Here is a 16,635-nt window from a genome sequence, read left to right as displayed (position 1 = left end):
GTTGCATCAGTCTTCTTCTTAGGTAGGTTATCTCCCTTTTCAAAGTTTATAATTCAATATTCATTTTGAAGTAGGAATTCTAGCAAAAACTTTAAATGTACATAAACTCTTTGAAAATATTTACCAGAAATTTTGTTTAAAACTGTCACTTGTCATGTCACAGAGCTGTAACAACACTTTTCTGCAAAAATTTGTATAATTTCCAGGGTGATAAAAAGTAAAAGAATGTCTATATGGCTTGTAGGTATCTGAGTCAAATAGATTAAGGACAGGGGGGGAGTCAGTCTATAATCTTTTAATATCTAACTTTAAATATAGTTGTTTTTGTTAAAATCTTAGATTAAAAGTATCAAAAATTAGCAAACTGACAAAATATGCTGAAGTTGAAAGGTCATATTGCCATAAAACCCCGACATTAATTTACCTTTGCCTGTACAGTGTCTTGATTCCACATGATCTGTTCATCAACATACAGATAGCCAGATATATGAATGTCCTTGACATTTAAAGTGTAAAGATTAGGGATCATTGCAATCTTGACCTGTTGTGTGATGCATCCAATACCTTGACATCTGTCATTAGGACGGAACTCTAGGAGACAACCGGATAGTAAAACATTTGATAGTGTGTTCCCTAGAATTAGAAAGATAAAATTAGTTAACAGAATTCACCATTCCACAAACTTATTGAATTACCAAATGTATAAAAAACAATATGATTATTTTTTTACACTAAATAAATAGAGAATGTGTCTATGGGCCACAGATGCCCCCTCTGTAAATATGTTGTCTGATCTATGGTCGGGTTGTTGTCTCTTTGACACATTCCCCATTTCCATTCTCAATTTTATGAGTCATCTTCCACATACAGATGCAAGATTCATGAAGTTAAGACCGTTTTGTGATTATAAGCATTGTGTATAAGCTTCATAACATTTGGTTGAGGCAAACTAAAGTTAGAGAACGGAAACGACATATTTAGCAATTTTTCCATTTATAAAGGAGCATAACTCAAGAACGGAAAAAGTGATGCCACCCAATTTCAAACTTGACCTGTGTTTAGTGGTAATAAGCATTATGTATAAGTTTCTTAACATTTGGTTGAGGCAAACTAAAGTTAGAGAATGGAAACGACAGATTTAGCAATTTTTTCCATTTATAAAGGAGCATAACCCAAGAACGGAAAAAGTGACTCCACTAAATTTCAAACTTGATCTGTGTTTTGTGCTAATAAACATTGTGTGTAAATTTTATAACATTTGGTTGAGGCAAACTGAAGTAAGAGAACGAAAACTTCAGCAATTTTTATGTTTATAAAGGGGCATACCTCATGAACATTAAAAGTGACGCCACCCAATTTCGAACTTGGTCTGTGTTTTGTGGTAATAAGCATTGGGTATAAGTTTTATAAAATTTGGTTGAGGCAAACTAAAGTTAGAGAACGGATACAAATTTTTGGGACATACAGGACAGACAGGACAGACAGGACAGAAGGGACGGACGGACGAAATGGGTAACACTAAATGCCCCCTCCTCTACGGCGTTACATATTTTATCTATCCAAGGTGAAAGGGTAATAACTAACAAGAGGCTCTCAAGAGCCTGAATGGCTCACCTGTAATTTTTTGCTTAAATCTTTCATCAATGATTATTTTTAATTTTCAATATATATTAATGAGTGGCTTAAAAATGACATTTAAATGTTCTTTGTATCTGTCATATTTTCTTCAAAAGCAAAAAAATGCATTTTACCACTATGTTCCATTTTAACCATAGTGGCTATGTTTCTTGACGTACAAGGAAATAAAATACAAAATTTATACTAGATACTCTGAAACTCATTCAGCCCAAGTTTGGCTGAAATTGATTCAGCAGTTTTATTTGTAGATCTTACTTTGCTGAACATTTTTGCTGTTTACTGTTTACAGTTTATCTTTATCTATAATAATATTCAAGATAATAACCAAAAACTGCAAAATTTCCTTAAAATTACCAATTTGATGGCAGCAACCCAACAATGAGTTGTTAGATTCATCTGAAAATTTCAGGACTGCATTTTACCCCTATGTTCTATTTTTAGCCATGGTGGCCATGTTTTTTGACAAAACAGAAAATAAAACACAAACTTTATTCTAGATACCCTAAGGATCATTCAGCTTAAGTTTGGTTGGAATTGGTTCAGTAGTTTCAGAGGAGAAGATGTTTGAAATAGTTTACACCGGACGGACGATGACGACGGATGCCAAGTGATGGCAAAAGCTCACTTTTCCTTCGGAAAGGTGAGCTAAATTAAGCAACTTTTTATTAATATCTTAGAAGAGCAAAGTATGCAATGTGATTTCCATTATAATTAATATTTTCAAGGGGCATTACTCGTTAAATATATTTGATCGACTTATTCTAAAAAGTGTGAATGATATTGCTGATATAAATCTATGATATAAGTTTCATAAAATTCTGGCAATAATTGTACACATGAGAGCACTGACAATGCAATTTTTCATATAAACAATATTTCCAAGGGGCATAACTCTTTTTACAAATAATTGATCGACACTGATTTTTGAACTCATCAAAGACCATGATGAAATAAACCTATAATATAAATTTCATAAAAATCTGGCATGATTGTACACATTAGAGCACTCATAAGGCAATTTTCAATATAAATAATATTTCCAAGGAGCATAATTCTTTTAAAAATAATTGATCGGCACTGATTTTTGATCTCGTCAAAGACATTGCTAATATAAATCTATGATTTAAGTTCCATAAAATTCTGGCAATAATTGTTCACATGAGAGCGCTAAAAATGCAATTTTCTATATAATTAATTACATTACTCTTTTAAAAATAATTGATTGGCACTGATTTTCGAACTCAACCAAGATATTGCTAATATAAACCTATGATATAAGTTTCATAAAAATCTGGCAAGAATTGTACACATTAGAGCAGTCATAAGGCAATTTTCAATATAAATAATATTTTCAAGGAGCATAATTCTTTCAAAAATAATTGATTGGCACTGATTTTCTATATAATTAATGTTTCCAAGGACATAACTCTTTTAAAAATAATTGATCGGCACTGATTTTCGAACTCAACCAAGATATTGCTAATATAAACCTATGATATAAGTTTCATAAAGTTCTGGCATGAATTGTTCACATGAGAGCGCTAACAATGCAATTTTCTATATAATTAATGTTTCCAAGGACATAACTCTTTTAAAAATAATTGATCGGCACTGATTTTCGAACTCAACAGAGACATTGCTAATATAAACCTATGATATAAGTTTCAAAAAAATCTGGCAAGAATTGTACACATTAGAGCAGTCATAAGGCAATTTTCAATATAAATAATATTTCCAAGGAGCATAATTCTTTCAAAAATAATTAATTGGCACTGATTTTCGATCTCGTCAAAGACATTGCTAATATAAACCTATGATATAAGTTTCATAAAAATACGGCAAGAATTGAACACATGAGAGCGCTAACAATGCAATTTTCCATATAATTAATGTTTCCAAGGGGCAAAACTCTTTTAAAAATAATTGATCGACACTGATTTTCGAACTCACCCAAGACATTGCTAATATAAACCTATTATATAAGTTTCATAAAAATCTGGCAAGAATTGTACAAATGAGAGTGCTAACAATGCAATTTTCCATATAAATAATGTTTCCAAGGGGCAAAACTCTTTTAAAAATAATTGATCGACACTGATTTTCGAACTCATCCAAGACATTGCTAATATAAACCTATGATATAAGTTTCATAAAAATCTGGCAAGAATTGTACAAATGAGAGCGCTAACGATGCAATTTTTGATATAATTAATGTTTCCAAGGGTCATAACTCTTTTAAAAATAATTGATCGGCTATATCATAGTGGCCAGTTTTTTTATTGGAGGAGGAAGCCAGAGAACCCGGAGAGTACAATGACCTTTGGCAGGTAAACTGGCATTCCTGGTTAATTAAGATAGGAGTCAAATGCACCTGCCATGAGTGGTGTTCTAACTCACAACCTGAGTGTTGACAAGCGAGTGATTGCTATAGATGAATTACTTAGACCACTTGGCTATCAAGGCTTATGTAAACAATGAGTTACTATGAAGATTGATTTATTGGTGTTTAATGCCACTTTCAACACTATTGTGCTATTTCCTGGTGGTCAGTTTTTATTGGTGGAGGAAGCCAGAGTGCCTGCAGAGAACCACCGACCTCCGTAGGAAAACTGATAATCCTAGTCAATTAAGATTGGATTGGAGTCGAGTGCACCTACCCCATGCGGGAATCAAACTCAAAACCTCAGTGTTAACTGTTGACTGGCTAGTGATACAGTAGTTGGACTACTTAGACCACTCGGCCACCAAGCCCCCAGTTACCATGAAGAAAGAAAAGTGTCTATATTTAAGAATCTAATTACTCTTGTGTAAAGATTATCCACAGTTGACTCAGTTTCATTTATCTGTTACAAAAACACAATTTTATATGATTTAAGGTGGTACCAAAAAGCTCGACTAAAATTAAATTGGCTAGTTTAATTTTCATAAAATTTTGACAAAGTATTTACTTTGACCCTTTGACAAAAATATAAAAATTTCAAAAAACTTGAACCACACACTTTATCGGAAAAATTTCATTGGATATATAGCAGTTTGACAAACACTAATTTCGATCATTGAGAAGCTTAATATTTCCTTAGCAATAGAACGTGATTAAAGCGTTCAGCTGATTTTTACAGAGTTATCTCCTTGTAGTGTTATGAAACCACCTTAACTTTACAACAAAGAAAACATTTATAAAACTGACTTGTACAAGAAGTGTTAACGATTCTAACGGACAAAACAGATCCTAACCTCTTGGATATTTAACTGTTAAGACCATGTCCAGTTTACACTTCTCCTTTTCACATGTTAATGGAACTGTTGACACAAAAGTTAATGTCTCTGGTAGTCCATTCTCTTGTAAAACTATATTTGTCTCCATCACCTGTTAATACAAACAAACTTAAAAAGTCTTTAGTTTAGTTTTATAAATAAAAAAAACAATCAAAACTGTATATTCAGAAGATAATTGTTGCATTCATTATTGTGATCGCTATAAATCAGTTACAATATGAGAAGTTTTAAACAGTTTTATATCAATATAATGTTTTTAAAATTAAGAAATAATTCTTTCATGCCATGCTCTATGCTCATTTTATCATGGGTAGGCAGTATATTTGTCATGATAGAATTATTTTGATTCTAATAGGAAAATTTAGAACTTTTATCCTCTGAAGCAGACCTATCATAGCTGTTTCAAAGGGATCCATTTTGATTTGATGAAGGCAAAACAATATAAAAAATTAACCATTTCACGATAAAAAAATGAACAGATACATGTAAACTTACTTTTATAATGATTTTATTTAATTTCCTAGCAAACAACACCAACACAAATGTCCATTTTGATCTCCAGCTTTGTTTAAAATACAACTGACGTTGCAATTTCAATTGTGAAGTCAATCACGTGCAGCCCATGTTTTATTCTAATTAGAACATGGCTTTGTTTCCAAAGCGAAAGAAGACATCATATTAGAATAAAGAATTAAGACAATAAAAGTTTGAAAGTCCTTTAAAAATCTTTTTCTTTCAATTAAAATTGAATACACTATATTCAAATCCCTAAGGCAAAGTAGACCTCAGATGAAATTAGCTTTTTTTCAGGTCCCTTTTTGTCATATACTTGTATGTAGCTCTTCATGTATTCAATTGTCAAGTTATATGTTGTGTTTAAAATTTTCTCATTGACATTTACATGTACCTACATCTCATTTATTTTTTCTGAATTCAGAAATTATTGTGAGCAATTATTATTGTGATTTTGACATGACCAACCATAACGTTGAGATAAATTATTGCGATTTCAGGAACAGCTGTATCAGATATCAGAATGTGAGTTCTTTTTATTGCAAAACTCACTCAGCGGCATTATTCGCATTAAGAAAATTTACATTATAAAGTGACTGCATAAAACTATCTGAGCGACCACTTTTTAATATCATCAAGGAGCCTTTTAAAGCTTGCTATGAGCTTTTGATTTTGCTTGTTTGTTGAAAGCCATACGCTGACATGAAGTCGCTAACTTCTAAGACATTTGGTCTACGGTGGAGAGTTGTCTCATTTGCAATCATACAACATCTTCTTATTTTTATATGGGTGGTCACTTTACACAGGTTCCACTGAATTATCTTGATCTGGCACCAATTCTTACCTGTATTCCCAAGAACAGTAACTCTGAAGATTTGCTTTGTTTCTGATGGACTGGCATAACTTCACATGCAACCTAAAATGTATAAAGAAAAAAGTAAAATAACAAAAATACCGAGCTCCAAGGAAAATTCAAAACGTAAAAGTCCCAATATCAAGTGGCAAAATCAAAAGCTCAAACAGAAAATTACTATGAGTTTTAAAATACCATTGAATTATCAACCTTATCATTTTTGGGGATTTCTATGACACCGGATCGAAAAATTTAACCATATAGGAATCCACCTGCCATGTGCAGGTTCTAACTCGCAACCTCAGTGTTGACAGGCTAGTGATTCTGAAAATGAACTACTTAGACCACTCACCCACAGAGGTCTTAATTAATAATAAGATGTATATATAAATGAGTAAATTTACCCCCCCCCTTTTAAATGTACCAGATTTGTACTTGCATGAGCAAAACTACGGGTGCACCTGAGTTCACCACCAGTTTTTGGTGGGTTTTTTTTGCTCAATATTTAGTTTTCTATGCTGCATTTTTCGGATTTCTTCGTCTTTTCATTGTTTTAAATTTTTTGCCATGGTGTTGTAGTCAGTTTTTCTTTGATATATGTGAGTTTTGAATATCCCAATGGTATCTTCCGCCTCTTTTTTATTGTAGGATATTCAATGTTTGGTACATATACTTACTGAGTCCCCTGTGAGAACATCTTTCCCCAGAACCACTTGGTCTCTTGTATCCGACAGGAACTTGAACTTAATAATCGTAGATACACCATTCCTGATCCTGATCCAGGTTACCGAGAAGGTTGGTTTATGTTGTGATACAGTGATGTTTTTTACGTCAAATAAACACACAACTGACACTCTGTCTGGATATTTTTTCACGTGTAACTTTGGTTTAGAAATCTCAACAACAACATCTAGAAATATAACTTAGAATGTAAACCATACAATTAGTTAATCAATTGAACAGTTACCACCTTTTCTGAGGGTCTGGATGGGGGTCCTTCATTTCTGTTTTCTTTGATTTCTTATGCCATTTTTCATTATTCTTCAATTCTTTTCCCCATTATTTTCTATCCAACATACTTTAGCACACCAGTATTTTCTAATCTTTATCTCTTGAGTCTATTTTTTCTCTATTCTATATATTTTTTTTTGCACATTATTCTCTATTCTATAAACCCCATCCAGTCTCTCTTTTCTATTCTGTCAACTGAAGAAAAAATTGCTCTTCAGCTTCGTACTTTATTTGGCCTTTTAACTTTCTTGATTTGAGCGTCACTGAAGAGTCTTTTGTAGACAAAACATGTGTCTGCCATACAAATTAACAAGCCTGGTATCCTTGATGCAGTTTTTTGCATATCTTTTACAAAGCTATTTTTAAAAAAAATATTTTTATTTTTACAAAGCTAAGTTTGAATCCATCAATCATGTTTGTCATTACATGTAGCTATACTTGCTTGAATTATTTTTTAGAAATTACTACAAATTGGTAAATTTTACTTTCTTTGAATTCAGAATTGTTTGCACTAAAAATGACATAATAGTAGATAAATTAAGTGACAACTTCATCATTTAAGACTGTAAAGGACTTGAATTGCTTTGTACATAAACCAGGCCATTTTTTCTCACTGTATTGAAGACCCATTGGTGGCCTTCGGCTGTTTTCTGCTCTTTGGTTGGGTTGTTGTCTCTTTGACACATTCCCCATTTCCATTCTCAATTTTATTATTCATCTTTGAATTGTTTTTTACATTTGTTATTTCAAGGCCTTTTATAGTTTGCTATGCTGTATGGTTTTTGCTCATTGATGAAGGCTGTACAGTGACTAGTTGCAAACTTCTAAGTCTTTAGTCTACTTATTATTATATTTAATATTCATAACTTTCTATAGTATAAGTAGCATTTTTTTCTTTCTTTAATTTGTTTCATTGATGAAATTGTATTTGTTTCTTTAGACCTGTTTTTTTTCTTTGCTCACTCTTCTATAACCTATGAACCTTTTTTTATTGTATTCTTTTTTGATACAAATATATACAAATATAGATGCCATTTTTATTTTTGATTCTAACATCAAGAATACAAATCATTCAAGTGAGCCTGCTAGGGTGAGATGATATTCGTGCTGATAAACTCAGTATAAAAAGATAAAGTGCCATTATTCTTTTTATTGTCAATTTATCTTATAGTTTGTTTCTTTGGTTTAAAGTATGACATCAAATAAAATAGTTAGTAAAACTGTTTTCACGCGTACAATTTACAAAACGTATTAGTTGTTTTGTTGTATGAATAGTTGTGTGCCTTTCATTGACAAAATTAATGCAGATGGATATGAAAGAGTGATGGTGCTGCACTGACATGTGACATCATTGCCCAATATTTGTATCTGGACTTGTGGTTATAAAACTTTTAAGGAGCCTCGGTGGCTGAGTGGTCTAAGTAGTCCAACTACTGTATCACTAGCCAGTCAACACTGAGGTTGTGAGTTTGAATCCTGTATGTGGCAGGTGTGCTCGACTATAACCTTATTGGACTAGGATTGTCAGTTTTCCTTCCGAAGGTAATGGTTTTTTCTGGGCACTCCAGCTTCCTCCACCAAAAAAACTGACCGCCAAGAAATATCACAATAGTGTTGAAAGTGGCATTAAACACTAATCAATCAATCAATCAATATAAAACTTTTGAGCATGATTATCATACTCAGGCTTAGAGATCAACCAATCAAAATACTGGATTTGCTGTTTCGAGAAAAAATCGTAATCTGAGCACTGAGTAAAGTTTAATGACCGATAACCCAGGTCCTGTCCATGATCTAGAATAATATTAGTCAGCAGGATCAAAGGGAAAATGTTCAACTTGCCAATAATTACAAATATTACTTACCAACACATTTTTGCAAATGAAGCACATAAACTTGTCCAACTTCACAAACCACATTTATAACTGAAAAAATTATAATAACTAGTTAATAAACATCCCAAAAATGGTAAAATCAGGTGAAATTCCTTAGATACTTAGTGGGCATATTAAGTGGGTATCTGATCCAGTTAATATAAATTTGGTCTCTGCTAGCTCTATCCCAACTACACAAATTGAAAGCTATTCTGTCTTGTTCTCATGCAATAGTCAGTCGATTATGATTTTGACTGGATATTCTGTCTTATAAAATTCATAACTTACTAGAGCATTTTCCTAATACTCAGATGGGAATTCAGATACTATCAAAATAAAAACAGTACAGAATGTTCAGACTCAGTACATATCAGCCAATGCAGAGACTTCACACCCTGGGTATTGATGAATATATTGGGGGCTCCACTCCAGTAGGGTGCTCTCTTAAAGTTGAAAGGTCACTTTTTAAAATGACTCAGGTCACCAGGTGACTTTAAAGCCAATTCAACATGTTCAAGTAAATCTTTAAAGTAAGATTTTAAACTTTTCTGAAGATCACAGGTCACAAGTAATTTTAAATGATATGTCAGGTTGCAAGGTTGCACACCAAATCCCCTAAAGGAGGTATGTCGGATTTGACTCATATCTATTATTCATAATCTAATGACCATCCGTTGTTAAGAAGATTTCAATGCCCCACTTTTAAGGCAAACTAAGGGGACAACCATTTGATTCTGAGAGTATATGTCCCCCCCTTTCTGACTGAACAATATCATTTTTTTTATTTTTTATTTGCCTTCCTACGCTTTGAACATATTTTCTAAATTGACACAAATTATGCCCTCCTTTTCTAAGAGCCAGGGATCCAACCATGATTGTTATGCTTAGTACCGGTATCATGTTTCAATAGAATCAAAATTGTAAGATTGAATTTGTCTGCATTTTTATTTAAGTTGTATGTGTATCCTAACAAAAAAGTGATCTGTATCATAAAATTTTAATTTCGAGCAGAAAATAAATATTCTGGCACTGGGGCGAGTCAAAATAAATAATCTGGATGCCTTCATGTTGGAAAAAAATATTCTGACCTCAACAAATTTGCCAGCCCCACTCTCAGAATTAAATGGCCATCCTCTATAGCTTATGACACAAAATATTGAAAATAAAAGAAGAATGTGTCTGAGGGCCAAATGTCCCCGATCCAGCATTGCAATTTTCTATGTTATAAAGGGGCATAACTCTAGAACAGTAAGTGACTCACTGCCCAAATACAAACTTTGTCTGCGAGGTTTTAATTTGGTTCTTATCATTGAGTTTCATAAAATTTGCATGAGGCAAACTTAAGTTAGAGTGAGGAAACAAAAAAATTGGCAATTTTCCAAGTTATTAAAGGGGCATAACTCTAGAACAATAAGTGACTCACTGCCCAAATTGGATGTCTTTCTGTGATTTTTGGTTTCATAGCATTGTTCATGAGTTTCATAAAATTTGAAAGGGTAAAAACTTAACAGTGGGGAAATGAAAATGGGACGGACGGACAGAAGATCAAGGGTAACACTTAAGGCCTCCTTTGCCTACTGGCATGGGCATAAAAAATTAATGGTAACTGATTTTAACATGTGCAAGTATTTATTATTTATATGTTTTATAATTTTTTTTTACAATTTTAACTCTAGAACAATTTTTGAAAGTAGAAATATATTAGATAAATAAAGCTGTTTTCAGAAACATGGTGTTGTGAGCAAAAATCTTAAGTTTATGAAGTTACTCATTGTTGAGGTTCTCACTAATTTTAGGGCGAGTGCTGGGACTCGTAACTTTTACAGTGGTGTGTCCTAGCTGATACTGATAAGTCTATATTTGCTAATTGATCTTCCTATGATGTATTGACCAACTGTGGCCTACAAGGGTACGATTTTGAAAGGACGACTGCCAATTGTGATTGCAGTTTTCATTATTTAAGCTCTTACACAATATTTTCTATTACAAAAACACATAACCGGAAGTCTCTATTAGAATTTCTGTAGCAACTTCCGAACAGTTAATGCACAATTTCCGGAAATCATTGAACGTTCGTTTTATATTAAAAAATTTCGATCCGTGGATGGGCAAAAATGTTTCCCTACGTGTGTCTGTGTGTTTCTCATGTTGAGTTAGTACCTTTAGTACAGTAAGCAAGATCGCACCCTTTTGTACTTCGCAGACGATACGCAAAGAAATCGCCACAGTTTTTAACGGTAACTGGGAATTTTAATCCACAACATTCTAATTCCCTCCCTGGTACCTCAAACGAAGCGCATGCTTGCGTTCTTATTTTCTTTCCGGGAGACGGTAATCCATCTGCTGGTAGAGGAAGCCAAATAGGGGCACGTGTTCCACAACCATGCTGAAAATAAATTATCAGTAGTTAAAAATTTTCTGTAAACACATTTTTTTTGCAATTACGTAAACTTCAAGTCTTGTTATTGTCTTTTAGAAGGAGTAAACACATTTAGTTCTGTCGTTCTATATTCGGTTTACTTCAAATTGGTTTAAGTTGGTCAAAATAATTTTTCGCCTATGATGAGGGTCTTGATGGGGTTTCCAGAATAGAGAATCATGAATGGACAAAACGTGCAACATAAAAGGTAAAAGACATACAGAATAAAGAAAAATAGGAAAAACAATGAAGAATAGAGAACTAATAAATGATGAGCTAAAATATAAAGAATAGAGAATAATTATGGACGGAATAAATAATGAAAACAGAAAATGGTATAAAATTAAAGAACAGAGAAATTAAGGACCCCCTATTCAGAGGCTCCTATATTGAGGTCGATGACACGCTTTTCGGGAGTGAAAGTGTGAATATTACAAAACAGCGTGAATTGGGAAATTCGCATCCCGTGTCACCCTCTCTATATTTGTCATTGTCGTCCTACTCATCATCATATTTTCTACTCTATACAGTTCTTCATCTGAAACATTTTAATCTGTTTTGGATGCATTTTAAACGTATGTAAAAAATGGAAAAGTGTGAAAAGCTGCTGGCACGTTCAGGCAAAATCGAAGATAGCCTATTTAATATTAAGTTATCTTTTGTCAAATATTTGAAAGTTTGCTTTTATTTATGCAGATTCCAAGCTTGAAATAGAATTATTAACTATGACGCGACAATGAAATCGATAAGATTGTCGAGTGTCAAGTCCTGTCAATATATAGTATGTCCCAGTTCCATGCATGCAGGCATTATCATTTGTCCAGGAAAGACAAAAGACTTGCACAATTACTTATCCACGAAAACAATACATAATTTCTGTGTTTGTTCTGACAGCAAAAACAATACATAACTTTTTTTATTGTCAAGTAAAGACCAACATTTTTGCTTTTTTTTTATATTATTAAGCTGCCAAAATGTCAGTTTTTATTTATCCATGAAAGAGTACTGACTATTTTTTTTAGGAGTGACAAGTCAGATTTGATTCAAAGTGTATGCCTGCGAAAACAAAGGTCAGACTTCATCTATCCGCGAAAGACAAAACGACCAGTTTTTCTCTATGATAAAAGGTCGAAAATCTTTACAGGAAGTATGGTCAGCTATTTTTTATCCAGCTGCGCAAAGACAACAGCTATAAATCAATAATTGCCACATTAACCAATTGTGATGTCTGTTTGGGTTGCTCACACCATAGATGCATGTTGGTTTAGTCTGGTTGTATGGACTTCTCCCTTTTTGAATTTACCTTTGAGTTCGGTATTTTCGTTAATACATTTTTTACAAAATGAGGAATGGTAATCTCACAAATATTTAAAAGTTTAGAATGGACCTCGGAATGTGGATTATAGCTGAAACGAAATAAATCGATCTTGCTCCAACTTTGATGGCTTTCTTTTACTTACTGGAATGCACGTGGTTGGAATTTCTGCATCAGATCCATTGATTTTAAATCGATACCATCCATGCTTGATTCGATTATCGCACAACCGGCGTTCGGAAGGTTTTGTCTTGTAGTCAGGTGATCGTCGATAATCGTCGATAACTGTATACTTTTTTTCTGAGCATGGGTCTATCTTGATTGAGAAATAAAAGAAAAATGATTAGTGTCTCTTTCAAATTAAAACTAATAATACACCGCGTATGATTATATTTCATCCCCTTTAAACTTAAGATAAACATATTGCGTCATTAGCTACTCGCTTTCTTAATTAAAATAAGATGTACTGATGTGTTGTATTCAAATGTTATCTTAATCCATTTTGAATCGCTAAAGACACTGAAATTTTAATATAACATCTGTAATTAATTAACATGTCCCACGCCAGAGCATATCAAGCTCGATAAAATATATCTCTAACCGTACAATAGAGATAAACTTGTTCAAGCTTATTTTGGAAACATGTGGCTAAACTATACGATAATAAACTTTCAACGGTATTTTCAAACCAGGTGTAATGCAGCTGTGAACATTCAGCTGTATAGTTTCCTATATAGTGATGGTCTGGATGGGGGTCCTTTAATTCTGTATTCCTTATTTGACAAGCCATTTTTCTCTATTCTTGATACATCTTGCCCATTATTCCCTATCCTTTATATTTCTGGCCTTTTTTCGATAAGATTGACTTAAAAGATTCCACCCATGTCGAACCCCTTTCACCTGGATAAAACCCAACACACAAAGTATAAATCCCTCGGTGAAACCGCTGGGTTATAGCAATTAATCTTCATCAAATGTAAATTTCAAAGGTGCCGCTAATTACCAAAATTAACATTACAATTTACATTGTAAATTTCAACAAACATTTTGAATGACAACTATACGGTGCAATGTCTGATATATTTGCTCTATTTAAATAAATGTAGTATATTTGGTCCGGTATAATCTATAAATGACATTTCAGAGTCATAGCAGTTAATCAATGTTGTTTAATTACATTTATAATTAATTTATTGAAAGCTTCATTCACGATATAAACAAATTCAATGATTGTCAGCCTAAATATTTATATTTTACTTCCGTAGATGGTCAATATATCTATTCAAACGTTCTGAATTATGATTCTATATGATTGATATTTTTATATACATTACAGATTTCTAAATTTATAGCCTTGAATTTTCATCTCGACCAAAACAGTAAAAGGTGACTTGTCGACAAGCAGATATACTTTCGGGTTTATATTAAAGATATCATTTGATTTTGTTTGTTCTGTGAGCGTCGGTGATGGTTAGGTTTAGGGTTTGGGGTTTATATGGTTTTGGTCCCTAAAGTAAAAAAAAGACCTCTATATGACGATGACGATTGCATGCATTGTTTTACATTTGTCATATGCGGTATGGGTTTTGCTCATTGTTGAAGACCGTACATCATTTGGTCTCTGGCGGAGAATTGTCTTATTTGCATTCATACCACATCTTTTTATTCTTATATGGTATTGTTAAAACAGCCGAGAAAATGTTTGACATTAAAGTTTAAGGAATGATCACAAAAAAGTAGAATACAAAATATAATAATAAAGCTGAAGTCCAAAGCAAATCTTTAAATATTCATGACTTGAAATATTTTTTTCACAGACCGACAGTCCCGAATCTTTCATGAAAAAAAACCCGTTATCCAACTATAAAAAAACCTGGCCTGACTAGTTTCTATTGGTGTAGAAACCGGGAGAAAACTGTACTATCCATACTGGATGGACAAGGCCATTGCAGTGTTTCTGCCATACTGGAGGGACAAGGACATTGTAGTGTACAACCCATACTGGATCCACAAAGACATTGCAGTGTACCGCATAGAATGGATTGTAAAGGTCAATGCAATGTACTACCAATACTGTATAGACAAAGCCATTGAAGTGTACGCCCCATACCGTACTGTATAAAAGGTCATTGCAGAGCATCATTTATATTGGATGGACCAGGTCATTGCAGTGTATAAACCATACTGTATTGGCAAGGTCACTGAAGTGTACCAACCATACTGGATTTACAAGGTAATTGCAGTGTACCATTTATACTGGATGGACAAGGACGTTGTGGTGTACCACCCATACTGGATGGACAGGGACATTGTAGCGTTCCACCCATATTGGATGGACAAGGACATTGCACTGTACCACCCATGCTGGATGGACAAATCATTGCACTGTACCACCCATACTGGATGGACAAGGTCATGGCACTGTACCACCCATACTGGATGGACAAAGTCATTGGAGTGTACGCCTCATACTGGATGGACAAGCTCACTGCAGTGTGCCATTTATACTGGTTGGACAAGGACGTTGTAGTGTACCACAAATACTGGATGGACAACATGGTCATTGCACTGTACCACCTATACTGGATGCACAAAGTCATTGAAGTGTACTTCCATACTGGATGGACAAGGTCATTGAAGTGAATGCCTCATACTGGATGGACAAAGTCATTGAAGTGTACGCCTTTTACTGGATGGACAAGCTAACTGCAGTGTACCATTTATATTGGATGAACAAGGACATTGTAGTGTACCACCAATACTGGATGGACAAGGTCATTGTGGTGTACCACGGGCACCCATACTGGATGGACAAGGACATTGTAGTTTTCAACCCATATTGGATGGACAAGGACAAGGACATTGCACTGTACCACCCATGCTGGATGGACAAATCATTGCACTGTACCACCCATACTGGATGGACAAGGTCATTGCACTGTACCACCCATACTGGATGGACAAAGTCATTGAAGTGTACGCCTCTGACTGGATGGACAAGGTCACTGCAGTGTACCATTTATACTGGATGAACAAGGACGTTGTAGTGTACCACCAATACTGGATGGACAAGGACATTGTAGTGTACCATCCATACTGGATGGACTAGGTCATTGCAGTGTACGCCCTATACTGGATGGAAAAGGTCATTGCACTGTTCCACCATACTTGATGGACAAGGTCATTGCAGTGTACGCCCTATACTAGACGGAAAAGGTCATTGAACTGTACCACCCATGCTGGATGGACAAGGTCATTGCAGTGTACGCCCTATACTAGATGGAAAAGATCATTGCACTGTACCACTCATGCTGGATGGACAAGGTCATTGCACTGTACCACCCATACTGGATGGACAAGGTCATTGCACTGTACCACCCATACTGGATGGACAACAAGGTCATTGCACTGTACCACCTATACTGGATGGACAAAGTCATCGAAGTGTACTTCCATACTGGATGGACAAGGTCATTGAAGTGTATGCCTCATACTGGATGGACAAAGTCATTGAAGTGTACGCCTCATAATGGATGGACAAGGTCACTGCAGTGTACCATTTATACTGGATGAACAAGGACGTTGTAGTGTACCACCCATACTGGATGGACAAGGTCATTGTAGTGTACCACGGGCACCCATACTGGATGGACAAGGACATTGTAGTGTTCCACCCATACTGGATGGACAAAGTCATTGAAGTGTACGCCTCATACTGGATGGACACGGTTACTGC

The 16,635-nt window shown here is 34.3% G+C and overlaps 1 protein-coding gene across 1 annotated transcript in view; it reads right to left on the bottom strand.

Moving 5' to 3' along the window:
- The window catches only part of LOC127719131 (von Willebrand factor D and EGF domain-containing protein-like), a 72,539-nt gene that overhangs the window by 41,395 nt on the left and 14,509 nt on the right, over nt 1–16,635 (bottom strand). Inside the window, exons 2-8 of the mRNA XM_052225156.1 lie at nt 13,045–13,211; nt 11,326–11,551; nt 9,157–9,216; nt 6,958–7,190; nt 6,272–6,343; nt 4,873–5,005; nt 425–633 (exon numbers count right to left, since the gene is read on the bottom strand). Coding sequence (XP_052081116.1) covers nt 425–633; nt 4,873–5,005; nt 6,272–6,343; nt 6,958–7,190; nt 9,157–9,216; nt 11,326–11,551; nt 13,045–13,211 — 1,100 coding nt within the window. The remainder of the gene's footprint in view (nt 1–424; nt 634–4,872; nt 5,006–6,271; nt 6,344–6,957; nt 7,191–9,156; nt 9,217–11,325; nt 11,552–13,044; nt 13,212–16,635) is intronic.

This window comes from Mytilus californianus, unplaced genomic scaffold, assembly GCF_021869535.1.
Source record: "Mytilus californianus isolate M0D057914Y unplaced genomic scaffold, xbMytCali1.0.p SCAF_10, whole genome shotgun sequence".
NCBI classification, from domain to species: Eukaryota; Metazoa; Mollusca; class Bivalvia; order Mytilida; family Mytilidae; genus Mytilus; species Mytilus californianus.
Note: the sequence above shows the minus strand (reverse complement) of the source record. Positions and strands in the feature narration are given on the sequence as shown.